We start from the raw sequence: 26,434 nt of genomic DNA on the forward strand, positions 1-26,434 counted from the left end.
AAAATCATTTGATTTTAAGCTTCGTTTAAGAATTCCTGTTAGAAGATTCCTTCCATTAGAAGCTATTCGATTTATTCCAGCTTTTGCAGGAAACATTCAGCTTAAAGTAAAGTTCAGTAGCGACGCCTACAATGCACATCTATATCTGTAAATGATATCATTGCTTTCAATCCAACTCTTAAAGTTGCATTTGCTTCAGATTCAAATCCACCGACAAATAAATTTGTTCCATGGAATGAACCATTCACTATGATAACGAAGTCAGTAGAAGCTAGTGGAACAGTTACTATTACAACTGTAACCCAGCAACTATTTCGAACAAAGATGGATTTTAATGAATGTTTCATTCATCCAAAGTCATTCTCTTTAGACCCTAACATTTATACAGAACTTGTAGAACATTATACAAACGAGGCTTTATGTTTTCCTGTTAAAGTTATGGATTGGATTCCTATGGACGGTTCATTCTCAAAGAATACAGATAGTTCAAGTGCAACATTTACAGCAGCTTATACGCCTATTAATGTTAAAAGTATTTGGGCACTATTTAGAAAGAAAGACAACTATGTTAATTTTGAGAACCCTAAGTTTAAATATCTTCAGCTTTCCATGGGAGCTTATGGAAATATGCCTGCAGAACCCGAAAAATCATATGGCCCTGTATTTTATGAAATGGTTGCGAACGCCTGCAATACAAACAATGATATGATAGGATTTAATGAAGATGTTATGAGGTCATTGGTGGATGATGGTAGTGTGGAACATAAATGGGATAGCTATGACAACACACATTTCTTATGTGGTTTTCCAACAGAAGTGGACTTTTGCTTCCAGCAAGGTCAAACATCTACTGCTCCAATAACATACAAATTGTCTGTTAAAGGACCTATTGAACTAGCAACTGAAAATGTACCAAAGCCACTTATTGGATTTATGAGGGATTGTTGCTTTGCCATTCATGTGCGTGCTAATGGCATCCCCATAATAAGATTAGATGACTATAACTTAGCTACGGACGACAGTGAGGAATAAAGGATGAACGTTTATTTTTAAAGCTTATAAATGAGTTCTTCATCAAGCTCTCGTGAACCTTCACCATCTATGAAACAAACTTTACCAAACGATTATGGAGCACCTATTGAATATTTCTTACGAGCTGCACAATGGCAAAGAGCAGTCTCACCAAGGTTAGGTGTTCCACCAGCTCCTGTCAAAAATAGCATTTGGTCAAGTCCTTATATAAGATATGGTCTCCCACTAGGTTTGCTAGCTACAGCAGGAGCAGTTATGATGTTGAAAAGAAATAAAGCAAATGTTGTAAATAATACTGAAGTAGCTGAAGTTAAACAAACTCCAACACCTTCGCCAAAACCAACGCCTTCACAAGCAAAACCTTCAATGACTCCTGAACCTATGGAAGTACAAACTCCTGTTCAAAAGTCAACTCCTAAACCGACTCCAACATTTAAACCAGAACCTACTCCTCAAATAAATCGTAAAACTCCTGCGTTTCCTTACTGAAAAAATAACGTTATTTTTATTTAATATTAAAAATTTTATTTGATTGAAATGACAAATAAAGTCACTGAAGCAATGAAACAAAAGTTTTTGGTAGAATACATTAAATCAGGAACTATTCCAGAAGGTTTTTACATTCATACTATGAAGGATGGTAGAGTTCAGTTTAGAAAGATAAAGCAACCATTAGATAGAGAAGGTATATTAAGGAAGATTAAACTTCATGAGGACAACATTGCTGAACTTAAGAAGAAGTTAGAAGAGTTGGAGAAAGGAAGAGAGTTATAAAGCAATGAATTCAACGGGGTAGAAATGAGGTTAGAAATCGGGTTAGATCTCACCACTTCACCTAAATTTATTTTTGTGCTATGTTTTCATACGTGTGAGGGTGGTGATATCATTAATTTTTAAGTTTATTTTTTATTTTATTTTTTATTTTATTTTTTATTTTATTTTTTATTTTATTTTTTATTTTATTTTTATATAAATGACGAAAACTATTGAGATAACAAACTACAACGGTCATGAGTTCAAGAATTTGTTCTTCGTTCCTCGTGAAAATACATTCTATCAGATACGAGGGAGAAAGGGTAAAGTTAGTTTGAGCGTTTACGACAACAAACATAATGGGAGATATATAAAAGCAATAGATACAAACGGTAAACGTGTTTCATTAGCTTTGTCAAAACTTACTAACATTTATTTTGACAGTGACTTTGACCTATATGAAGAAGAAAGTGAGTCAGAAGATTATGAGCTGTTATGTGAAGCACAGCAATGGGAGGAGTTGCAATACTTTTGTAAGTGAGAACGTTTATTTTTACATTAGTGAGGTGAAGTGGTTGGCGGCTTTGTAAATATTTAAGGTTAAGTTGGTGTTGTCATTTGTGTTGTAAAATATACGTTAACGGTTTTGTAAAGTATCAAACCGTTATCTTGGGTAAGGTGGAACGCAGTGCCGCCGTACCCAAGATAGGGATACTAACTATCTCTCAGATAATCCGTGAATTTGGACTTTAATCTTTTGGCAATGCCAACATCAAATACTTGTAAAATGTGTGTTGTATGTGCGGGAAGAACAATTAATTTGATGTTGGCACTTGCCAAAAGGAACAATGCCAGAGGATTCTCGCGGCTGGAGTGTCCATCACACACAATGAGAGCAGGCTTGTCACGTATATCTTCTGGCATTCTCTGGCGTTCAAAGTTAAGCCACTCGATGAAGAAAATGCAATACAATAAGAATACACTTCTGTTCACCCAGCCTTTTGGCGTAGAAGTAAACCAACAATGTCTTTCGCGCTGGAATACTTTCAGTTCTCTAGGTAGTTCTGCAATACATGGGAGAACAAAGAGAGGTGGGACAGATTTGCCTGTCATTGAGCATCCGCATAAAGCTGTAATGTGCGGAAAGTTTGGAATTCCTTTGGCGATCATATGCTCTATCTCCTCAGGTAATGCAACTTTCTTCTTCTTAAATTTGTTTATGAATGTTTCATCAATACTAAAAATCAACTCCTCTGGAGTACTTTCGATTGTTTCACGATGTTTATCGTAGAATTCTTCGATAATTCTTGGTTCACACGCCATGTATCTTGATTCTTCAATCTCTTGGCATGCCTTAAGCTTGCAATGCAATTGCTGTAAAATATGGTTAACATAAGGTCTCGATACATCATCACCACCAAGAGTATTGATAACTTCTTCTGCAAGAGTAGGACAATTAATCTCAAGAAGGAATCTGTAACCATAATCTCTTCTGAGCTCTTTCAACTTGAACGCCTCGTCAATAATGTCAGCTGCTTCTAGAGCTTCACCTTTGTAAGCAGAATCTTCGATAATTTCTTTTAAAGTGAGCTGATCACGCTCGCATAGGTATGGATCTGCACCGCCATGATTCCCTTTTTCCCAGTATAGACCTAATGCAGCTCTTTTAAGTGCAGTAGCAATGAGATTGGATGTTAAAGTTCCGAGATCTGGGTATTCTTCCTCCCATGCAAGCTTAGTTTGACTATATGTCATACCTTCGGCGCGACAATTGATGATAAACTTTTGTTGTCTACCAAGAAATTCGACTGTGAGAAATTCCATTTTTAATTTTAAACGAGCACTTGAGCCACGTTTTATCTGACTTCGCCAGCCAAAAAGCCCCTGTACTAAGTGTCATGTTTTTGTTTATTTTAAAGTTTCTGCCATGTAATGGTTTACATTGCAAATTTTTTGAATACTTTACATCACCATAAAATGGCAGTACAAGGCTAGTTTATCGGTACAAGGCTCTTGAAATGACTTTAATACATTGAAATATCATAAATATTGAAATATTAAAAAGTGTATTTCAAAATATTGAAATTATAAAAATTTATAATACTGAAATTGAGACAAATTAATAAATTCAATGTGTTTTTTTTTGAAATAACTCTCAAATATTATTTTTTTGTTTATTTAATGATGAATAAATATGATTGCTTTAGTCAATCATAAAAACTAATTTAAGTTTAAAATAATGAAAGGATAATTTGATCGTTTTTTAAAATACAATTATTTTTGATGATTTGCAAGAATCTTTGAAAAGAATATAATATAGGTTCTATTTTTGTAAAATTTATCCAAATCATGTATTACATAAATTACGATTAAAACGATGAAAGAACCAAAATGTGTGTTTTGTGTTTTGTTGTTGCGTGTTGGATGCGGGATCCTGTTATTTCCGAAATCGACAAAAAAATTTGGAAATTGAATTTCCGAAATCGAAATTATATTAATGTTTTTAATATTCTTATATCAAAAGGATTAAAGTTCATTAAGAGAAAAACAATTCTTCTTCTTCAATCTATTGGCGCATTTATTTCTACACGCCAATAAGGAAGGGAAAATTATAAGACACCATGGTGTCTTCAAAACGCTAATTTTTGATATTTTTAACAACCCTAGATATATTTTTATGGCAGTCCCAACTGGAACCGCGGTAATTTACCGAGGTTTCCGCACACCGGTTCCTTTTTTTAGGAATTTTTTAGATTAAAAAATATGCTTTGTAAATCATTTTTTGTAAATCGGCAAAAATTTGGAAATATTCTGACGACAATAAATCTGGGAATAGTATTTTAAATACGAGAACAACCTATTTAAAAGTGTTTCGCTCGATTTTGTATAATTTCAAATTTTCGCATATAGCTTTCCGTGAATTACCGTGATTTTACCGCCACATCAATAGTTTACGACACTTTTCCCGTAAATTGAGTAGTTTACTGCACTTTTCCCGTAAAATTGAGTTACGGGAATCCGTAAGATTACCGTACCTCACTTCTAGTTGAAAATAGCATTAGTATATAATAAATAGATATATTATTCATATTTTTGATTTTGAATTACGGGAAAAGTGAGTTCAGAACTTCCAATTATTATTTGATTAATTATGTTAAAAATACTATTAGGGCTGTACAAAATCGAGAAAAACATTGCCGTGCGGTAATATAGGGTCAAAAAAATCGCGCCTCGGCGGCTCCGCCGCCTCGGCACTATTAAGTGCGCATTATATTTAATATGTCCTTCTTTTTTTTCTTCTTCTTTTCCTTTCCTTCTTCCTCTCCTTCCTCTTCTTTTCCTTTCCTTCTTCCTCTCCTTCCTCTTCTTTTCCTTTCCTTCTTCCTCTCCTTCCTCTTCTTTCCTTCTCCTTCTCTTTTTACAACAACGTCGAAGATCTTCGAATTTGATTGTTGGAAAAGCATCTATTTCAGATAAAGGATGCCTTTCTCACAGTCAACATACGAGGGTCCTGGCTGAAACGTTCTCAAAAAGCCTGAGATGGTAATTCTCTGATCACTCATAGCTGGGCAGGTAGTCATTGCTGACAATACCTGTCTTTATGCATGCACGCTTTCATGTATATGGGTTTACACTATCAATTCGCAAAGTTGTTCCGAATTCTTCCAAAATGGAAGGACCCGAAACAACTTTGCTTGTTAACGATACAGACGCATTACTTTGCATTGATACTGTGCTGAGTTGTGTAGAAAGTTTGATTAGAGTTGTTTTGTTCTGGTATCTCTCATCTTCTGATGAGAGAAATCAAAGCAAAACAACTCTAATGAATTTGTTTTCACTCATTTGTATGTAGGTTTTTAGTTCGATTGGAGCTGCTTCATAATGAGATCTCTCATCAATTGATGAGGGAGATCATAACAAAGCAGCTCTAATGTATATGCTCGTATTAACCGGGTTGTAATGCGTTGTAACGTCAGCTTGTAGTTCGTTTGGGGTCACTTCACATTGAGATGAGAAGAAATGATTAAAGGACTCTGAAAGGCTTTGGCCGTTGATGTTGTAATCGCATTACTTGGAACTAGCTGGATGCTAAGCTGTGTAGAATGTTCGATTAGAGCTGTTTTGATATGATTTTTCTCATCATAAGATTGGAGGAATCATAGCAAAACAACTCTAATGGGTTTACCATCATCTACTTGTATGTAGATGTTTGGGAAATTGTCTTGTTAATCGATTTTCGAGATGACTTTCAAATGCTATCATCAAATGACAAACAAGTCTAAGATTTCTCGACAATACATCAAATCATGATGTTTGTAAGTGCGATGAGATTAGAGTTTTTGAAGGAATGACAAGAGAAGTAGGGAAGCTCGGCATTCGCCGAGCAAATTAAAAATTAACGTATGGATTAAATTTTAAGAGGAATTCAATTTTAATTACGGGTTGTTCTGTTACATATTAAGTTCTGTCAAAATGTAAGCTATTGAATTTTTTGAGAGGGAAATAATCGTCGAGAAAGTAAAAAGTGACGCTTTAGGAAATATTATTAGAAATATGAGAATAAATATATTTGGAAAAAATATGTTTTTTCAAAAATTGAAATGTTCATAGAATATTTTGAAATATGTAGGGAATTGAATTCGGTAATATATGATAAACATGATTTTTAAATTTCAAGGAAAAATAGCTTTTGTGAATACTTTTGAGAACTCTTCTCAAAGATCATGATTCAAATATATTAAAGAGCCAAAATATTAGAGATGAGTTCATAATCAAAATTTTACATTTTAATTATTTAGAAAAACGTATTAACCTCAATAAAAATATCTCAAAGATTAATAGTTAATTTAGGGTTTCCTAGCTATCTAGAGGGAATTGTTCCTTATGATGTATATATTTATAATGTATGCATCATAAAGAATAATTCCCTCGCTGAAGTGAGAAAACTTGTTCGCAATTGTTTATCATTTCGAACAAGTTTTCTCGTTTTTAATAACAAACTAAAGGCTATGAGGCACTGATTATATATTAGTGCCTCATAGCCTTTAGTTCCCAGTAGATAGCTGGGAAACTTTCTCCAAATGATAAGTTATTTAGAGAAAGTTTCCCAGCTATCTAGAGGGAAGTGTTCCTTATGATGTATATATTTATAATGTATGCATCATAAGGAACAATTCCCTCGCTGAAGTGAGAAAACTTGTTCGCAATCATTTCGCATTGCGAACAAGTTTTCCCACTTTTAGTAGGGAACTAAAGGCTATGAGGCACTGATTATATATTAGTGCCTCATAGCCTTTAGTTCTTTGTAGAAAAGATCGAAATTTTATTGTGATTTTAACTGATCTATATTTCGCTTGCGTTATTTGAATCTTTTCTTTTGCATATGTCATTCCTTTCACTTTTCGAATTTCATTTGCCTGCATGCTCTCTCGTTTTGGTTGAAAATCAACTCAATCTTAAAATGAACTTCTTCATTCTTTACAATAAATTCAATTTTTTTCGAGATATATCTTTATCTACCCCTATGTGAGCTGCATATTCTTTCTCGCTAAATTCTTTTGATTCTTTAGAGCTAAAAATCAAGTTTAATAAAAATAATGTTTATTCATAATTTTGAAAACCAAATTCAAATTTGAATGAGAATTTTTGAAAAAATATAGAATATTTCAATAGTTTGGAATCTCTTCAACTTCTCACTGCTTATTAACACATTTTTTCCAGAGCGGTTTATCATCCTTGGTCCATTTCTTAAATTTGTTGTAAACCTCTCTTGGAGTGTATGGTCGAACTCCAATTTTTGGATGAGCGCCATGTGGCATGTCATTGTATTTTTGCCTGAATTCTTCCAATTCCTGATTGATGCTCTCAAATTCTGAAAACTTTGGAGCATTTTTGTCCAGTGATGGCCAGAGGCGTTCAATTTTGCCATTTTGACGTGGCATGTATGGAGCTGATTTTCTGATTTGAATGTCATAAGTACTCAAAAATTTTGTGAACTCTCCCTCATTTTCTTTACCGTTATCTGACCAGAAACAGAAAGGTGCTCCATATTTTTGAACTGTTGCAATTGCCACTTTTGAAGTTTCTGTTGAACTTTTGTTACGAAGCAATTTCAATGCTAACAAATAACGACTTTTGTCATCAATTATTCCATAAACCGGTAAAGTTTCTGGTTCTTTCAAAAAATGAATATCCACATAACAGATTGTATTTGGAAGAATTGCTTCATAATCCACATGATATGCTTTTGGATTACTTTTATCTTTTTCTTTGTAAATTCCCAGAAATTTTGCTGCCTTAATAACTGCATTGTAACTGATTTGAAATTGTTTTGGATTCATATTGAGAGTCCAATACAATTTTTGAACCCCACATTTGTAATTTTCATAAGAATTCTGAACCTTCAAAATTAATTCTGGAGTTAATTCCTCTTGTGGAGGACCACTTTTAATTTTTGGTGTACCACCGATTTCTTTGAATGCTTTTTTGAGAGTATTTCTTGAAATTTGTTTGAAAATTGTAACATTTTGATAAGAATATGGAACTTTTTTCAAAACTGTTGCGTAAGTTAACTCACCACTTTCAAGTTTTTCATACATATATCTTACCCATTCATTTGGAATAAAAAAAAAAAAAAAAAAAAAAGGTAGTGGGGCTTCCAGGCACTTCGTGCCCTCTAGCCCCGAAGATGTTTAGTATAATGAAGTTTTTTTTTTCTTGGGATGGCCTTCCAGGCACTTCGTGCCCTCTAGCCCATAAAAAGTTTTTGAGGACGAGCCAGCCGTTGACTTTTTTGTAGAGCACTCAAAATAGTATAACTTTGTCCGGACAAGTAAGGGTCTATCGTCGCTACAGGAAAAGTTACAGGCGTTCCACGGAAGTATACTTTGAGAAGCCTTTTCTCCATTATAGAATGAGATAGGACGGTTATTTTACAAAACTGACAACACTTTGACCGAGTAGTTTTTTGTGCTGAACAAAAAGTGTCATATAAACATCTGTCAAAAACCGCTTTTTAACTTCACTTAAAATGCCACGTAAGCTACGTAAGAATATACGTAAGAGGAAGAGAGCATTGAAACATCCAATAGTAAAACTGACACCACAACAACAGTTGCAACAACAAATAATGAATGACCCCACTATGTTGCAACAAATGTCAAGCAACCCTATGCTTTTAAACCGAGTTATTGGTGCACAGAGTGGAGGTTTAAGAGCGGCACTTTTAGCGAAAATGGCAGGCTATGGTGGAGCTGCAGACGGAACAGCTTATAACCCTCAAAGTCAAATGAATTTGAGTTCACTCAAAAAATAAAATAACAGATGTCAAAAAGTCAAACATAGACATACAGAAACAAATAAGTGAAAACGAAAAGAAACTAGAATATGACAGACACACAAAGAAACTCAATGAGTTAAACGTAGAGAAAAAGAAGAAAGAAGAACAACTGAAAGAACTAAGTACAGAGGAATATGCAAAAAAGTGTCAGAAAAAGCAGCAGAAGTAGCAAAAATGGAACAAGATGTTATAAATTTGAAAAACCATACTACTCAATATAAAGTATTGAAAGATGAAGAGATAAAACAAAAAGCCCTGAAGACATATATGGATAGCGATGAGTATAAAAAAGAAGTTGAAGCAAATGTAAAGGCAGAAAAACTTTTACAGTTGCAAAACCAAACCGTACAGTATGAAAACTTAGCACAAGAAAGTAAAAATAACGACGCAGCCATGCAAAAGGCAATGAAAAGCGCAGAATATATAAAAGCTAAAAATGACTGGTTAGATGCCCAAGCCAACGCTAAAGCAGCCCAACTTATAGGGTCAATAAGGACAAAAATACAAGCGGATGAAGACAGTTCAAATGAAGCTTTAATGAATGCTGACTTTAAGAACGCCTTCGAAGCTCTTCATAGTAAGGTGAAACTAGTGAACGACTTCTCATCTGGAAAGAAACTGAAGTCTGAAGGTTTCGACAAAGAGTTAAGAGAAGTAGCACAAAATATGACGAAAATAACAGATGCAGCAACGAGACAGGCAGTTCAAAGTGCCTATGACGCCGTTAGAGCAACTGTTGTGGAAAGTCAAGAAAAAGAGTTACAACAGACCAAAACAGACCTAGTAAATGCTTTCTTAAGAACGAAAAGTCAGGTAGGACATTATGCTGCAGATGGAACATATGTGCCAGCTGGTGGAACTTATATACCAGCTGGTGGAACTTATATACCACCAAACCCTCCAAGAGAAGCACCTGCACCAGGACTACCTAAAACATTTACATCGTCACATGGACACAGACACAGGCATGCACCAAAACCAACACAACAACCAACACAACAACCAACAGTTCAAAACACTGCACCACAACCAACAGTTCAAAACACTGCACAACAACAACCACAAACAGAGCAAGGACATAAAAGAAGTAGAGAACAAGGAAACCAAGAATTCTTAAAAATGCTTAAGGAAGACTATGGTTACCCAGATACTCTTGACTTTAGTGACAGATATAAAGAAGCTATTAGAAAGTTCAAGGAAGGAAATACTGACCCGAACCTATTTAGCTTTATGGTTCAGCACCAAATGGGATATAATTTCAAACCTGGAAAATACAAGCTCGCTAAGGGATATGATTTAATAGCATATCATCCAAATGACATGACTGAATTTACTCCGAGATATTTGGTGTCAGAGATAAATGATAATTCAACTCTCTTCATGAAACGCGTAAAAAATAGAGACGGAACGAAAGAAGAAAGGTTTATGAGTCCGGATGACTTAGATAGGGAACTTGTTAAAAACGGTCTCGGAATATATGAAATGCCAGCAGATGAGGTACAAGAAACTCCACAGGAAGAAGTTCAGATACAACCAGACATGGAAGAAATAGTTCAGCAACAACAGCTAGAAGAGCCTGAAGGAGTTCCTTTGTCATCTTTCCTCATCTTCAGGTTTTTAAGATACTTGCCAAACTGGGCAGGAAAAATTTCTATTGAACTTACTCCAAGCAAAAATAACTTAGTCATTGCACCAACACAAGACCCATTCAGCATTACTGTAGCTGGAACTGGTGGAGCCAAGTTCTGTGACTTTTGCAAAGACAAAGTTGACTTAGACTTTGGTTTCTCAAACTTCAACAATGAAGTAAACTATTATTTCAATGCTGCTGGAACTGCTTGGGACCCAGTTAAGTTTACATGCGAAAAGTTTGAATGCAAGAGAATAGAAAGCAGACTTGCAGTCTATATGTTGGACCCAGATATTTCAAATGCTTTAGCTGCCAAATATATTGCAGTTCCACTTATGTTCCCTATACACCAAATATCTGTCAAAGACTTTGCAGGTGAAGTTGGAAACCAAAGTGCTGACCCAGGTGCAAGAACAGATATTGCTTTAACAACTGCAATGAAACATGCAGATACTATGTTTGTACTGTTCAGACGAACTATAAATGACTATTCTTGTTTCTACAACCCTGGTATTAAATATCATATAAACATAGATGGCAAATATTATCCAAGAGAAGAATATTCTACAGTTGAGGATATGAGGTCATACAACTTGACATTAGATGCTATGAACTTTAACAACAACTTCACAACAACCATTAACCCTGAAATGCAAAGTTCTATTATGCCATATGTGAAAGTATGGACTCATACAGGAGGTCAAAAAACTCAATATACAAATGGAGACCGTTCAAACTTTTGGCTTGGCATTCCATTTGCTGACTCAGAAGACTTTATGGGTGGTATTTCAACTGTTGGTACAGTTCAAATACAATATACTGGTGACAGAGACGGTCCAGATGAATTGAGAGCAAAGAAGTTTACAAAACCAATAGCACTTTTCACGGAAGATGCTCTTTTGAAGATTCGTTCGATGAAACCTGCTGGGGCTCCTCAGATTGGCATAACGACAGCTTCCATCGAGCAGATTTTGGCAGCAGGTCAGTAAGTTGTTCTTGAACTGACTTCTCTCCGTCAAATATTGACAGTACGCCAGTTTTGACATAATATTGTATTATAAACTTTCCTTTAGAAATATCTGTAAGTTTTGTTGTTATATTTTTGTCAACGTCAAGAACTTTCACCATTTCAGTTATACCAACTTTCTTTGCTTTATGAAAATATTTAGGTTCAGCAAAGACTGCTATTCTATAACATTTACCATTGTTTGTATAAAGAACTATTCTGTCAATGTATTTGTATTGTTTGTGTGTGTAAACTTTGTTCTGCTTCAATTCGAAGAGATACTCGAATACGTCCATCTTTTTATTCTAAGTAAAATGTCATTTCCGAAAAATAGAAGCGTAAGTGTTTCAAAAGGTTTAATGGCGGTGGCAGATGTGAAGTTAAATTCACCAACTCAAACAAACAGTCAAAGTGTTATTGTCAATGTCAAAGACAGAGATGTTGAAGTGGGGAAACCATACGAAGACGAAAATGGTATAACAATTGTTCCTGTAAAAGAACAACCAACATATCCTGAAGTTAGCAGAGACTTAAGTTCTGTTGCAGATATTCGAAACGACTACCAACAACTGAAAGACAAACTTCAAACTCAGGAGAAGATTTGTCAAGCTTTAGGTATAATGTTAAACTTGGTCGAACACAACCCTGTAAAAGTGAACTCATATGTCATTGCACCTCATGAAGTTTTGAAAGAACTATTGAAACTTTTGACAGAGGCAGACGATATAAACATCAAAGAAATAGAACCCGACATTAGTTGCTGTGGTGTTTCATATAATGTCATTGACAAGATATACGTTATGAAAGGAGGTGAAACGTTGAACTTAAAGTATAGTTTCCCAGACGTCATAAAAATATTTGACGACCACAACATTTCATTAAAATTTATTTGCTAAGTAAAAATGTCAAAACTTCTTGAAAGATGTTTGAAGAAAAATAATATAGACTTTATTTCATGTAAAGGACTTTACACACTTTTGAACGATATGAAAGACCCTGTTTTGTTTGTTCGTGTAGACAAAGGAAAGTTCTATGTCTTTACAAAATATTTGAACTTCTTAGACAGAGAACTTCAAGAAACGCCATGTGAAAGTTTAGATGAAGTTCTTCTCCACTTTCAGAAAAACTTTTAAATATATATAAATGGCAGAAGACATAATGGTTTATACTATTACGACTAAAAAACCCTGAGTCATATAATTCTATAACAACAAACTTACAAAGTCCTCAAGGACGATATTGTAAACTAACCTTAAACACAATGACGACTAAAGCCTGTTTTGCTCTTTTGAACACCAGAAGACTTTATTGTTGTGAATGGTAAAAAATACTCCTTTGAAGATACTTACTCAGATATACCACCAACAGGTTTTGTTGACTTATTTAATACTTTAAGTACGGGTGTAACATGTGCTGCAACTAGAGCAGGTTTCATTATGTTTGGATGTCCGACTGAGTTTACTATAAACAATATGAGCTATAATACAAAACTTATTTCTGGTTTTTACTACCAACAGTTTCCTATAACAGGAAAAGGTGTCATACAAGGAATGTCTATTCCATTGACTTTAAGCACACCTATTTTATATATTGTGTTTCAAACTTAGGTTCAAAGTGCTATTCGAATGTCGACAGAAACTACTATGACCAAAAGATACTTATGCGTATAAACAATACTTTCTCTGCTGGTTTGCCTATTGTTCATTCGAATGCAGAATTTTTCAACCTTAGTGAACTCAAACACTTTGGCAAGTATAACGTTGACATTAGTTGACGCAAACTTTGTTCCTGTAAAACTTTTATGTCCTATGTATTTGTCAAATGACGGCAGAAAGTTTCGAATTGGAAGATGCAACTGGTGAAAGTATTGTATTACAAGAACAACTTCAACAACAAATAGCTCAAGAACAACAAATGCAACAACAAAGTCAAGAATAAAAAAAATTTTTTTTTATTTTTTATAAAAATGTACAGAATAGATGTTTCAGATTTTTATGACTTCCAAGCATTCAGAAATATGTGTCCATTTCGAGACTATAACAAAGCAGTCGAGAATTTGAAACGTTTAGTCATTTATGTTGACTCTGCCCCAGAATGTTATGTTATGAAAGAATGGGATGTAGTCTTTAACAAACCAAGAGCAACAATAGTGTCTGAACAAGAATGTAGACAGAAACTTAAGAAAATAAAAGTCGTACAAGTTGGCATGAAGATGTTAGATGCTTGGGATATCTTATTGTCAAAGTTAGAAGATTTTTCAGTTCGAGGTATAAAGTTCTATACACCTTCTCCAAACTTCTATTCTATCTTCACTGGATATAAATACGAACAAGTAGAATGGAAAGAAAATATTATAGAAGCTTGGTTAGACCATGTCAAAGAAATTATATGCAATGGAAACAAAGAGTCTATGAGTATATCTTATGTTGGTTTGCAAACATCTTACAACATCCAAGTGCTAAAAATGAAACTGCTCTCATTATAATTGGAAAACAAGGAACAGGTAAGAACACATTCTTTACAGATATCTTATGCAAACTGTTAGAGGGCTATTCGAACCCGAATATGACAAACATAGAAAACATCTGTGGCAAGTTTAACTCCTCAATAGAGAATATGAAACTTATAGTTTGCAATGAACTTCAAAGTATAGATACAACAAAAGTTTTGAACTCAGATGCTTTGAAGAGTCTTATAACAGACAAAGTTGGAGTTGTTGAAAGAAAATATAAAGACCAAAGAGTTTGTGAAAATGTTGCAAACTTCATTATGGTTTCAAAAATGCTGTTCCGATGAAGTTAGAAAGTTCTGACAGAAGATATGTAGTTGTCAGAACGTCAGATTCTCATATGCAAGATACAGAATATTTTGACGACTTAGCAGAAACTTTGACATCTGACTTTTACAACCACTTGTTCTCATATTTCATGACATTAGATATTTCTAAGTTCAATCCAAGACAAATTCCACATACCGAAGAGAGACAAACATTGTTAGAAGCAAACAAGAGTGTATATGAACTGTTCATAGATGAAACTGACTTTGTGTCATTAGATGAAAGGTCATTGTACGATTCGTATAAACAATATTGTCAAGAATATGGTTATATGACAGCTTCTAAACGTACATTCTTGGCAAATGTCAAAAGTCTTTTAGACGTACAGAATGGTGTATATACAAAGAAAAATTTTTATGAGTAAATTTAAAAAAAATATTTTTTATCCGATAGAAAAGATGACGAAAATATATTTCAGTAAACAAGTACATGTCAGGACTTAAAGAAGAACTAGACCCATTCACATATTTGAATGTTTACTTCTACCATTTTGAAAAGTCTTCATTCAGCAAAGTTTGGAACATCGAACCAGTTAAGTTTGCTATTGTGACTAAAAATGGTGCGAAATTTGAAGACTTAGACATAGAAGGTTTGTTAGCAGTCAAAGAAAGTTTTGACAGAAGGTTCTCAAACCTTAAAGAAGGCAAAGCATACAAACTTGTTATACCTTATGAACCAAAGAAAGCAGACGACTATGAATATTATGAGTCTAAAGTTGTAGAAGTTCAAGGTAAATTGGGTAAAAAGATTTTTAGAGTCTAAGCCAGTGTTTACTCCTAAAGAGGAAGAGAACATTGACATTGACCCAGAAATGTTCTAAAAATAAAATTTTATTTTTACATGTCAAATTTCTTTTTCTCTGGAACTGGTTCAGGTTCTTTCTTCTCTTCTTCTACTTTCTTTTCTTTCTTTTCTTTCTTCTTCTTTTCTGGTGGAGTTATGTCAAATTTCTCCGAAACCATATTTATGTAAAAGTTCTTTGTCCTTTAATAGCTCATCTATTCTGTTTTCTATTTCATCTTCAAGAACAGCGCATGTGTCTTCTTTGCATTCTAAGAACTTTTGTTGGACTTCATCTTTCCAATCGGTGTCATCTCTGTCAACAAGTCTGTCATTGACAAATTTTAAGACTGCTCTGCTTAATGTTTTATGGTTCTTGTCATATTCCCAGAAACAGAACTTTAGAACAAATTCACCTTTCTTGTTTACACTATGTAAGATTTTATGGTCGACAGATGTTTTGCTGTCGAAAAGCTTGTCTCGAATATAGATAGCGAAATCGCTAGACATTTTCTAAAAGATAAAAATTTTAATTTTTCTAAAAATGTTAGAAAAAAAGTTTGCTGACATTTGACAAGAAATTTGAGAATGTTTTAAACAAGAACAAGAGGAAGTTAGAAAATGCTCAGATAAAGCCTATACATGACAAGTTTCTTATTTGCTCAGAATGGTATAACAGGTCTAATTGCACCACCTGGGTCGGGTAAGACTTTCACTTATCTTAAAATGGCTGCACAACAACAAGAACTAGATGAAAGAACCCATTCTATGAGTTAGTTGTCATTTGTAGTACTTCTGGTCAATTTGACCAACCGTCAATTCGTTCAAAGATATTATAAAGAAGTCTAAGTTAGTATGTATAAAAGACTCTGAGTTGTTAGATTGGATAAAGAAGTACCAAAGAAGAGTTTTGAAGTATAATGCTATAAATGAGTATATAAATTCTAAGTTTAAAGACCCAAATGAGGAAATGCAGAGAATATTAGAGAAGAAACACTTCAGAAACAAACAGAAAGAGATAGAAATACATTTCGAAGAAATTGCAATCTTACGATTGGAAGACTTACCCTCATAGATGTCTTCTTATCTTAGATGACTTTGCTTCTCATCCTTTGCTTAAGAATAGAGAACAAGATATGTGTCGAATTCTTAAGAAGCTCAGACACTTTAACATCTCAGTTGTCATTTGTGTACAGACAGCCAAGAGTTTAAGTAAGGATGTTAAAAGAATACTTACTGACATTATACTTTTCCCCGGATTGTCCGAAGACGATTTCATGGAACTTATGAAAGAGTCCATGGCAGGTAAGTTTGACAGACATGAACTATGGGAGAAGTACAAAGTCATACAAGACCCTCATACTTCTTTCAGAATTCATATCTACGCAAACAAAGTTCAAATTGTAAAAAGTCAAGCTTGAAAAATGTAAGTGTTTAGTCTTAGTAAGATGGTAGCTTCTTAAAGCATATGCCGTCCTTGAGTTTTAGGTACGTGAAGAGAAGTACAATGAATTCAATTACGAGTACAATTGCAATGACAACTAAGGCAACTATTTTTGTCTTTTGCCAGCAAGGGTACTTCTTCTCTTCCAATGGTTCGGCAGAACTATACTCACTCATGAGAAATGTCAAAACGGTTTAATAGAAAAAGTGAAAGTTATTCTTCATTTTTTTGTATGTAAAGATATGATTTCAGGGATTTTTTGACGAAGTGCAAACCTTCACTTCGTCAAAAATAACAGTTATATAATGAAAAAAGTGTCATTTTTTCATGTCCGAAGACTCGAAGGTGCAACACTTCCAAAATACCGACGAACTCAGAAGAGCAGCATGGCAGTATCTTCTTGACAACTTCTTTGAGTTCTCCAGGTACACCTTGGAAAATGCTGAAGAACTCCGACACAGAGAATTTGGAGAAATTGCGCTCCAATACTACCTTGACAAACAAAGGGTAAAATAAGACTAAAAACTTAACGTTTAAAAAGTGACATTTTTAATGAGCTCCGAGTCACCGAGAAAACTTGGTCAGATGTTAGCAGCTTACTTCCCTGAGGAGGATGGAAGCGTTACATACGTAAGGTTCAAAAACAACGAACCTGGAATTGCGTACAAAATTCGCAATTACATGACCATGGAAGAGTACGAAAGGTTCCTACAAGAGAAACCAGCTCTAAACAACTCAGAAAAGAAAGAATAAAAAGTTTAACTCGTAATTGTTTATTTTTTTTACTTGTATGGGCAAGCTGCAAGAATGAAGTCGACTATCTCAGTCTTTGTTTTGACGAGCTGGACGGCTCTTGCGAGTACGTCTGTTTTGCGGTCTCCAGCTGGTGTCTGACCTTCGTAATTGCGCATGTTCTTGAGAGCTCCAACTGTAAATGATTGTAGGATGAAGAGTCTCTCAGACTGCTTGAGGTAGTCTTCACGGTCACGAACTGAATCTGTGGTACGAGTCGAATCGGTCGATTTGAGGGAAGAGACTGAAAGCCTGTCATCTTCCATAGGGGCAGTAGCATAATCTTTGCGTAAGCGGTTCAGACCTTCTTCGAACTCTTGGTCTCTCTTCGATTTGGATTGAGATTGGAATTGCTGGGGTGGAGCTTGCTGGAACATCCAAGGGTTGGGGAAGTAAGGCATAGGCTGAGGAGGGTAGTTCGGGAAGCCTTGTGGTGGGTAGTAACCTTGAGGTGGAAATTGGTAGTAAATCGGAGGTACTTGCTGGAACTGAGGTTGCTGAGGAGACTGTTGTGGTTCTTTAGGTTCCTCTGGTTTGGGAATGGACTGGGTTGGTGGGACGTCGGACATTCGTTTGTGGCTTAACCGTCGGAAGGAAAAACCTTTCCTGTCGGAAGGAAAAACCTTTCCTGTCGGAAGGAAAAACCTTTCCTGTCGGAAGGAAAAACCTTTCCTGTCGGAAGGAAAAACTTTTCCTGTTGTCCGGAAAAATTTTTCCTGAAGTTCGACCAAAAAGTTCTCAATTTTCGAAAATTTGAATGGTTTACGGACGGACAACTGGAAGAGTTCTTCCTGTCGGAAGGAAAAATTTTTCCCTTTGTCCGGAAAAATTTTTCCAGTTGTCGGGAAAATATTTTCCTGTCGGATGGAAGGACTCGGAATGCCAGAAGGATTTGACGAGGCAATTTACCTTATAGAGATAAATGAAGTTGTTAAGCAGTACTTGCGCAAGGTCATGAAGCCCAAGGTCAAGTTCACCACTATTTCTGGAAGGTCTACACTTCAGCTCGAGACTTCGACTGGAATTCCAATTCAAATACCAGAAAACACTCCTTTCGATGGCATAAAGGACGTCAAAAGAGAAGCTCTTGTTAAGTTCCTAAACAAACGTCCTTGGATAAAAATACCAAACAAGGAGAACCCCCTACCCCATATGAAATTGGCAATTCAGTCTCTCCTTCACTTCTCGGGTCAGCCGTTCTACATAACCTGTGAAGGCGACATCCAACTAGTTCTAAACCTTAACGTTTAGAGTAAAAACATTTTTTTCATTTTTTGAATGAAGCAAGTTAAATTCGTCCCACACCAATCTGAATGGACCGATGAAGAGTTTCAAGCCATCGTTGAAGACGTTGAGAACGACATAGACGGCCAACTTGAAGGAGCTCAAATCACAATTGCAACCAAAATTGCAGAGGTCAAGGAACAGATAGCTCCACTTAAAGCTACCAAAGCTACTCTTGACCTCATGGATAGTTACCGGATGTCAAGAGTGGAATAAGACAATTAAAATTAAAACTTCTAAACTACGAAGCTATACTCCAAAAGTTAGCAGAAATGAGAAGACTTACCAGAGCTACTTACATGTAAGGGACTTAACCTTCAAGCAGTCCGACAAAGATGAATTTGTTGACATTGTCCCAATTTTGTCCGAAAGTCAGCTCAGATGTTTCGAACTGCTCCCAACATATCCGGAATATGAACGTTTGCCTGAACTGTTCCGCAATCTCAAAAAACGTTTTTTGGTTCTCATGTTCGAAACTTTTATCGGAAGAGACAACAAACGTTCAGAAGAAGAGCAAGATATTATTTTAAACTTGTTGTATGACATAACTGTCATAACAAGCTTTTTGAAGTAAAACCGCCATTCTCAAACCACTTCATTTTTTCGATGTCCGAACAAGCACCGAAGCCAAACTCAATGGCAGATGTCCTTTCAAGGTTGCCAGACAAGCGCCCAATTCAAATTCAAATTGCCCAATTGAACGCTCATCTGACAAACTCCATTAAGACTCTCCAAAATAGTCTTATGTTAGAGATAACCAATCTCAAAGCCAATGTCCTCACGAACCAAGCTTCCAATGAGAAAGTCCTGTACGAGTTCGCGGAAACCTTGCGCCAATACAACATAGAGAACCAAAACCTTGCCCGACTCATCTACCGTTTCTTCGAAGAGATAGACGCCATCTGGAAGGTACTCGGAAAGGACAGAACATGCAACACCGTACTTCGTGAACACAGAATTGCCGAAGGTATTATCAAAGAAGAGGAAGAAGAGAAACACAAAGAAGAGGAAGTTTGGGCAACCCTTGTTGCCGATGACGCTTACGAAATTTCCCAACCCTACCCATACCAAATCCGCAACAAGGAGACAGGCAAGGTTCTTACCCCAGTCCTCAACAACTTGGGACACTTGAACCTTAACCTTCGGAATTACGGTTCAATTTCCATGGGAAGGCTTGTCGGTATGCAATGGGTTCCAAATCCAGACAAGAAGACGAGGGTCAGACACATTGACGGTGACAAGCTCAACAACCGTAAGGAGAACCTCGAGTGGTTCTAAGAGTAAAAAAATTTTATTTTAGGGGGAAACCCCAAGTAAATTTAGGTGTTTATTTGGATAAGTATGTTAAATTAAGGGTAATTTGCAAAATTAGTTCCCGACCTTTGAATTGGACTCTTTCGTTATCCCAGTTGCGTAGGAGGTCGTCCCAGAGGAGTTGGTAGAATTGCCAATCCAAGGACGATTTGTCCTCCCAGGCATTGAGGATGTACTGCTCGTAGAGTTTCATGACCTCTGCCTTGCACCAGACACCCTCTCCCCTTGGAACGTAAGGCTTCTTCGAAGTGCTCGAATGCGATTGGCTGCTTGACCATCCGAAATGACACTTTTTGTCCGTTTGGTCAATGTTTGTGTCTCGTGCCATAGTCGACGAAAATACAGACAAACAGGTTATATATGAGTTTGAGACCAAGAATGGTGTAACTCGACCTGTCCGATTCAAAGACTCCGAGGGCGACCATGAAATTAAACGGAAATTAGCTAGGAAGGAATATAAAATGGACTGGTTGCCACCACCTCCACCTCCACCACCTTTACCTGTTCCTCAAGTAAATAAGCCTTTCCCGTTCCCAAGAATTCCCACATTTTAATTCAAATTCGAATAAAAATTTTTTATTTCATGCAATGTGTTTATTTCTGTGCCGTCTTCAAGTATGCCCCAGTACTTACGCTTGGAGAGGACATGAACTTCGGTGAAAATTTTGTCCAATTTGAATTGACCCATCTTTTCACCGACCATGCCCATTTCAATGAGTTTGTTGTACCCTTCTTCGTTCGTCATGAGTGCGTCAATGTTCTCATAGTAAACCTTCACTTTGGATTTGACTTCGGAGAAGAATTTGTTGTAGTTGTCAAGGACTGCCTTTGCGAACTGAGGGTAAGACCAATGTTCGACAATAGGTTTTAATGTGGTTACTAAGCCACTTTGACCTTGAGTGAATTCGTACTTCAAAACAAAAGGAGAAAACCTTTCAACAAAGTTGTCGACCTTCTCATAATGTTTACTCTTCATCTCTTGAGGTTTCTTAATGGAATATCCCCATGTCGAATTCATAAGCAATTTGAGTGTCATTGCAAGTTTGGGGTTTGAAGCTTTCCTAATATCATACAGTTGTTGTATGACTTTTCCAACTGTATAGTTCCTTCCCGGGAACTCACCATCTTCGTTTGGAATTCCAGTCGGAATATATTGGACAAACCTCATGTATGCAGCGTTAAGGTCGACATAGTATATCTTTTCATCTGAGTCGAACTTGTCGCAACCAATTGGTCCAGTTTGTGGAAATTCAAGTGAGTCTCTTATCTTCTGAGAAACTTCTCCTGTTATCTCATAAACATCGTCGAAGCAACCTGTTTCATATAAAACCTTCTGACCTAACTCAGATGCTCTCCAATACAATTTGACGTCAATTGGATGTCTCAATGGAAGTTTGTTTATAGCATCTTGAAGTTCTTGCAACCTCATTGGAAGTTCTTCTGGTTCAGGTTGGTATCCGAACAATCCAACTCCTTGTGGAATTGTGTACTTCTTTTGTACTAGAACTTTGTCTGGAACAACTTTTGGTCTTGCTAACAGTGAAAAGTTTGTTTCGTCTTTTGGTACAAAGTTTCTGTCAGCTTGTCATCTGGAATTGGTTCCAACAAACCTTTCTCGAAAAGAATGTTTACAGCTCTGACAATGTTGCACTTGCCTTTTCCGAACAATGGGTTTTAAGACTTTCGTTCAACATGAAGTGGTTGTGGACAATTGCAATCTTCAACCATGGTAAATTGAACTCAACAACATAGTCGTCATGTGAAGAACCTTTAGCTGTAGGTATGTTGACTCGGATATTGACATTTGCCAACGGTGCAATTTTTGCCAATTGACCTCTGAGAATGTACCTTGTCTTCACACATGACTCAAGATACTTCATCTTCTCATCTGTAAAAGACCAGAGTTCCTGAGACATGTAAGAATGCAAGGTTCATTGACAATTGTTTCAATTGAATTGTAAATTCCATACCTTGTCAAGTCAATGTCAGACTTATTTATGAACGGGAAGTATCCAGCATGTTGTCTGACTGCTTGAGGGTTAGGTTGGTACCATTCGAACTTGACACTTGCAATTCCTTCAATTGCATTCAAAATGTCTGAGTCGGAGTCAACCATTTGTTCTCTCTTTGTAGTCTTGAAAGCGTCAAGAAGTTTTGCAGCTGTTTGTTCATTGCCATTTGCATAGTAAATGTGACCATCCAAATCCGTTATGGTCAATCTGAGATTGTGTCCTTTCTTATTTTCCGTCTTGAATTGCAGCAAGTACACCCATGAAGCCTTCTTTGTTCTTTCCTTCGTCAAAGTTTACTGTAAAGGTTCGACCAGATGTAATTTGACTTCTAACTTCACGATACTTTTCATATGCATATCTTGTTCTTTCCATGGGAGCATGACCATCCTCTGCACTACCTTTTTTCCTTCTCAAAGGATGCAATTGTTCGTCATGTTTCCAGTAGAATCTGGCAAAGCCGTCGTGTCCTTCAACTTGAGGTTCACTAACATCGAAAGGCATGTCCATAAGACGTTCTTCTTCTAACCTCTCTAGTCTGTTTGGATAATTGGCACGTGCTGTTTCCAAATCCATTTCGTAGGTCAGACCAGCCAGTTTGTCATAGACTTTTATGGGTCTTCCCTTCCTATATTTAAACTTCTTCGAAACTCTCCAACCATATCTTTGCAACTCTGCTTTTATTCTAGCAGATTTTCTATCCATTCTATATGGGGGCATTTTTATAAAAATAAAAAAATATTTTTTTCTTTACTTAACATAACCGCCTGCTGCCATAAGTCTTTGACGCCAACCCATACCAGCTAATGAAGGTTGACTTGGTTTAGTTTCCAAACTAAACTTTGGTTTTGGTTTATCTTCAGTTTTTGGTTTTTCTTCTTCTATCGGTTTTTCGTCACTTTTCGGTTTCTCTGACTTTACTTCACTTGCAGGAACAGTTGTGTCGTCAACATCTTCATAAATATCATATGCCATTTGTTTTTGTTTTCCTTTCAACTTTTTGTGTTTGTTGTAAAGTTTAGAATATTTCGACTCTAAGTCAATGAGATGTTCTATAATGAACTGTTGGTCAGTGAAGTAAACTTTTCCATCTGTTGTCTCGAAAGCTCCTTCAGACTTCAATATTTTATTTGTGAGAGTCTGTTTCTTTTTTGAGATACTAGCCGTTCCATTTTTATGAAAAGTGACTTTGTAGTTAGGGTTTGTATTTCCAGACCTGGCACTTTCTATTATTGAATTTTTCTCTTCATCTGTAAGTTCTTTGACAGGTTTTGACAATGGTTCTGAACTTTTTGTTTGTGGTGTCAAATCTACCGTTTCAACTTCTTCGGTCATTTCATCTCAGTAAAAAAATTTAGTTTGGTTTGTTTTCAACTGGTTGTTGTTGTTTTTTAAGTCGGTCTAAAACTTCCTGAGGTATAGGAAGAACTTGACAAACACGTTGTGTAACTGCTGGAAGCCGACAAATCCATCTTGAACCCATTTGTCTCAATGCTGTATTGTTCATTTCATCTCAGTAAAAAACTTTACATTCCCCACGTTTGAGGCGGTTGAGGTTGGTTATTGTTTACCCATTGTTGTGCATGGTTATATCCTCTGTTAAAGAATCTTTCACCTTGGTCCATATAGTGTCCTGCTTGGTTATAGTAGTCATTTGCTTTGTTATAATAGTTTCCTGCTTGTCTTCCTACATTGTCCATCCATCCTTGAACTTTTCCTCTTGTTTCAGGATTTGGAATAAGATTTGTTGCATCTCGTGCTACATCCCAACCTTTCTGTACAGTTTGTATAATAGGTTGTGCTTTCTCTTTAAGTATACCTAATGTACTCAAAATCTTCCTTCCAACTCCAAATACACCTCTGGCTATTGTTCCCACTGCGGGCAAAAATCTGGATGCAACTCCTGCTAATGCGCCAAATAAACCCATTTCTTATAGGATAAAAAATGACGAATCCAAACAAGGACCCCTATGTTTCTAAAGCGACAAAGAAAGCACTCATGATAAAAATCTTTAGTTCAACACCAAATTCTTGGTTTATGGATATCTTAGAAAACATTCCGAGGTATAGAGAAGATGGACCACCATACTGGCTAATATTTGTCGGTCAAAACACAAGATACTGTGAAGCCATACCATTACAGTCCAAAGCTATTTTAGATATCTTAGCAGCTTTGACAATATTCGTTGACAAATACCATCCAACAAAACTGACATCTGACTGTGAAAGTTCTTTCAAATCAGATGATGTAAAAAACTATCTGCGTTCAAAAAATGTAAACCAATATTTCATTGTCGACCAAAACCATTCTGCTCTTGGTGTCATTGACGGTTGTATAAAAATGTTAAGAGACTTAAACCAACCACAAGGTGGTGAAGCAAATGAAATGTCATATGACGACAAATATAGACACTTCTCCATGGCAAAGATGAGACAAGTTTTAAATATTTACAATAGCCGTAAACAAAAAGGTTTGGGAAACCACTCCCCCGAAGAAATGAAAAACAACCCTGACTTAGAGAAAGACTATATATTTAATAATTTAGTCAAAAGAGACAAACAAGAAAGAATGCCGGGCTTCAAACTTCAGAAAGGTGACAAAGTAAAAATAGAAATACCTAAACGCGACCCATATGAAAATACTATTGACTATGACAACAATGGGAACTCGACAGGTACTCACGTTCGTGTTCGTAAAAATAGAAGAAAGTATACAAGAGAATATTATGAAGTTTTAGGCAAACATGGCAAAATGTACAGACTGCAAGCAGAAGATAAAACTACTATTGTCAGACCTCGTTTCAAACTTGTCAAAGTTCAAGGTGGTATACTTTCAAAGACAGTTCCTAACAAATATAAGACAACTCCTGACGAATATGCTAAAGAAGTTGAAAATGACGACTAAGCAATTCTATACCATGCGAATACAGTCACAAATGGTGGCATATAATCTTCACCCAAGCCTGTTGGATTTGTTGTGAAAGTATGTGAATGATTTCCTCCTGGTTCAGTTGGTCGAAAAGTCTTTTTTGCCGAATGGTTATAATCTGGAGATAAAACGTCATTGCCAGCATAATATTCTGAGTTGTATAATGGATGGTCTCTTAATGAGTGACTATGGTCACCAGAAAAGTTTGTAGTTCCTGTATGAGTGTGCGGTGGAAGGTTTGCTTCTTTAATTTTCTTCGAACCTCCTGTTTCCTTTGAAGAGTTTGCACAATACAAAAACCTGTCAACTATTTGTTCCCATGCACCAACACCAAACATTACTTGAGGACCTCTTGCATCCATAGATGTATAAATAGAACCTACTGGGTTCATTAAATCAAACATATGAGATATTATAGGATTGTCTCTTTTGAACTTAAAATATAGTGCAACTATTTCAGGTTTCTTCTGGTTTGTGTCAGAATATTTTTTATAATATAATCTTATGTTTTCAGGGTAGGTAAAATCTTGACTATAATATTTATTTCTGTCATCTATATAATAATATACTATTCTCGTTTTTTCTATTGCATTATATCTTTTATATCTATAATAATCTAAATATAATGTTTGCTTTTGTTCATCTGCATGTAGTGTTCCTTCGTCATCTACATAGTCATAATAATATGGTGCTGGAGCTGGGTCAGGCAATGTCATATCTGCATTTCATAAACTCTTAAATATTTCTTTTGTTCGTCTCCATATAAGTTTAAGTAGCATTGTTGTCTAATGGAACTTTAACTTGTGTACCATCATTCTTTATATAGCTTACATACATTTCATTGTTATTTTTCGGAATGAGTTTACACCGTATACCATTTTTTAAGGAATGTACAAACTGCCATCTAAAATATTTATTTTCTTCATTGAAAGAAAAGTCACCAACAATAGTTTCAATATTTTTTGTTCCTATCAAACTTTGGTATATTTCATTGACATATGTTTTATCTGCTTTCTTTTCAAGGCTAACGTTTAAGTCTGTTATTTCAGAAGATGTATGTGTATGTCCAACGGCACTTTTCCTGTTTAAGGTTTCTTGTAAGTTTGTAATATTTGCAATGGTATGTGTATGTCCAACGTCACTTTTCCTGTTTAAGGTTTCTTGTAAGTTTGTAATATTTGAATGGTATGTGTATGTCCAACGTCACTTTTCCTTTTAAGGTTTCTTGTAAGTTTGTAATATTTGCAATGGTATGTGTATGTCCAACGTCACTTTTCCTGTTTAAG

At 35.8% G+C, this 26,434-nt stretch overlaps 10 protein-coding genes and 12 pseudogenes across 22 annotated transcripts, besides 9 other annotated features; 14 read left to right on the forward strand and 8 right to left on the reverse strand.

The window, feature by feature from the left end:
* Positions 1-2,511: part of a mobile genetic element that runs on past the window's edge.
* On the forward strand, positions 524-1,032 carry TVAGG3_1091940 (annotated as a pseudogene). The gene has a single exon. A coding segment is annotated over exon 1 (509 nt).
* Positions 1,063-1,521, forward strand: TVAGG3_1091950 (repellent protein 1 family; the record flags this gene model as incomplete). Its single annotated transcript, XM_001299182.1, has 1 exon — positions 1,063-1,521. One exon carries the CDS (start codon positions 1,063-1,065, stop codon positions 1,519-1,521), a length of 459 nt encoding a protein of 152 aa, XP_001299183.1.
* TVAGG3_1091960 (uncharacterized protein) lies at positions 1,570-1,806 on the forward strand (the record flags this gene model as incomplete). The annotated part of the gene is made up of 1 exon (XM_001299181.1): positions 1,570-1,806. One exon carries the CDS (start codon positions 1,570-1,572, stop codon positions 1,804-1,806), a length of 237 nt encoding a protein of 78 aa, XP_001299182.1.
* TVAGG3_1091970 (uncharacterized protein) lies at positions 2,006-2,326 on the forward strand (the record flags this gene model as incomplete). The annotated part of the gene is made up of 1 exon (XM_001299180.1): positions 2,006-2,326. One exon carries the CDS (start codon positions 2,006-2,008, stop codon positions 2,324-2,326), a length of 321 nt encoding a protein of 106 aa, XP_001299181.1.
* A 2,490-nt stretch (positions 2,512-5,001) lies between the features above and the next one.
* Positions 5,002-5,153: a mobile genetic element.
* A 383-nt stretch (positions 5,154-5,536) lies between these two features.
* Positions 5,537-5,797: a mobile genetic element.
* Positions 5,798-6,127: 330 nt separating this feature from the next.
* Positions 6,128-6,201: a mobile genetic element.
* Positions 6,202-6,234: 33 nt separating this feature from the next.
* Positions 6,235-6,275: a mobile genetic element.
* Positions 6,276-6,637: 362 nt separating this feature from the next.
* Positions 6,638-6,722: a mobile genetic element.
* A 162-nt stretch (positions 6,723-6,884) lies between these two features.
* Positions 6,885-6,972: a mobile genetic element.
* A 556-nt stretch (positions 6,973-7,528) lies between these two features.
* Positions 7,529-8,409: a mobile genetic element.
* TVAGG3_1092050 lies at positions 7,606-8,384 on the reverse strand (annotated as a pseudogene). The gene has a single exon. A coding segment is annotated over exon 1 (779 nt).
* Positions 8,410-8,815: 406 nt separating the features above from the next.
* Positions 8,816-9,480, forward strand: TVAGG3_1092060 (annotated as a pseudogene). Its single transcript has one exon. A coding segment is annotated over exon 1 (665 nt).
* Positions 9,481-10,706: 1,226 nt separating this feature from the next.
* Positions 10,707-26,409: a mobile genetic element.
* Positions 12,120-12,555, forward strand: TVAGG3_1092080 (annotated as a pseudogene). Its single transcript has one exon. A coding segment is annotated over exon 1 (436 nt).
* Positions 13,727-14,960, forward strand: TVAGG3_1092090 (annotated as a pseudogene). Its single transcript has one exon. A coding segment is annotated over exon 1 (1,234 nt).
* Positions 14,995-15,416, forward strand: TVAGG3_1092100 (annotated as a pseudogene). Its single transcript has one exon. A coding segment is annotated over exon 1 (422 nt).
* On the reverse strand, positions 15,571-15,886 carry TVAGG3_1092110 (annotated as a pseudogene). The gene has a single exon. A coding segment is annotated over exon 1 (316 nt).
* On the forward strand, positions 16,103-16,797 carry TVAGG3_1092120 (annotated as a pseudogene). The gene has a single exon. A coding segment is annotated over exon 1 (695 nt).
* TVAGG3_1092130 (uncharacterized protein) lies at positions 17,373-17,573 on the forward strand (the record flags this gene model as incomplete). Its single annotated transcript, XM_051257049.1, has 1 exon — positions 17,373-17,573. The coding sequence occupies one exon, from the start codon at positions 17,373-17,375 to the stop codon at positions 17,571-17,573; it is 201 nt and encodes a 66-aa protein (XP_051075736.1).
* On the reverse strand, positions 17,603-18,181 carry TVAGG3_1092140 (uncharacterized protein; the record flags this gene model as incomplete). Its single annotated transcript, XM_051257050.1, has 1 exon — positions 17,603-18,181. The coding sequence occupies one exon, from the start codon at positions 18,179-18,181 to the stop codon at positions 17,603-17,605; it is 579 nt and encodes a 192-aa protein (XP_051075737.1).
* TVAGG3_1092150 (uncharacterized protein) lies at positions 18,477-18,863 on the forward strand (the record flags this gene model as incomplete). Its single annotated transcript, XM_051257051.1, has 1 exon — positions 18,477-18,863. The coding sequence occupies one exon, from the start codon at positions 18,477-18,479 to the stop codon at positions 18,861-18,863; it is 387 nt and encodes a 128-aa protein (XP_051075738.1).
* On the forward strand, positions 19,503-20,174 carry TVAGG3_1092160 (HNH endonuclease family; the record flags this gene model as incomplete). The annotated part of the gene is made up of 1 exon (XM_051257052.1): positions 19,503-20,174. The coding sequence occupies one exon, from the start codon at positions 19,503-19,505 to the stop codon at positions 20,172-20,174; it is 672 nt and encodes a 223-aa protein (XP_051075739.1).
* TVAGG3_1092170 lies at positions 20,224-20,488 on the reverse strand (annotated as a pseudogene). The gene has a single exon. A coding segment is annotated over exon 1 (265 nt).
* Positions 20,519-20,764, forward strand: TVAGG3_1092180 (uncharacterized protein; the record flags this gene model as incomplete). Its single annotated transcript, XM_051257053.1, has 1 exon — positions 20,519-20,764. The coding sequence occupies one exon, from the start codon at positions 20,519-20,521 to the stop codon at positions 20,762-20,764; it is 246 nt and encodes an 81-aa protein (XP_051075740.1).
* TVAGG3_1092190 lies at positions 20,840-21,639 on the reverse strand (annotated as a pseudogene). Its single transcript has one exon. A coding segment is annotated over exon 1 (800 nt).
* TVAGG3_1092200 lies at positions 22,121-22,939 on the reverse strand (annotated as a pseudogene). The gene has a single exon. A coding segment is annotated over exon 1 (819 nt).
* TVAGG3_1092210 (uncharacterized protein) lies at positions 23,574-23,726 on the reverse strand (the record flags this gene model as incomplete). The annotated part of the gene is made up of 1 exon (XM_051257054.1): positions 23,574-23,726. The coding sequence occupies one exon, from the start codon at positions 23,724-23,726 to the stop codon at positions 23,574-23,576; it is 153 nt and encodes a 50-aa protein (XP_051075741.1).
* TVAGG3_1092220 (uncharacterized protein) lies at positions 23,746-24,147 on the reverse strand (the record flags this gene model as incomplete). Its single annotated transcript, XM_051257055.1, has 1 exon — positions 23,746-24,147. One exon carries the CDS (start codon positions 24,145-24,147, stop codon positions 23,746-23,748), a length of 402 nt encoding a protein of 133 aa, XP_051075742.1.
* Positions 24,258-24,894, forward strand: TVAGG3_1092230 (annotated as a pseudogene). Its single transcript has one exon. A coding segment is annotated over exon 1 (637 nt).
* Positions 26,410-26,434: the final 25 nt, after the last annotated feature.

Source organism: Trichomonas vaginalis (assembly GCF_026262505.1).
Source record: "Trichomonas vaginalis G3 chromosome Unknown ctg_191, whole genome shotgun sequence".
Classification (NCBI taxonomy): domain Eukaryota; phylum Parabasalia; order Trichomonadida; family Trichomonadidae; genus Trichomonas; species Trichomonas vaginalis.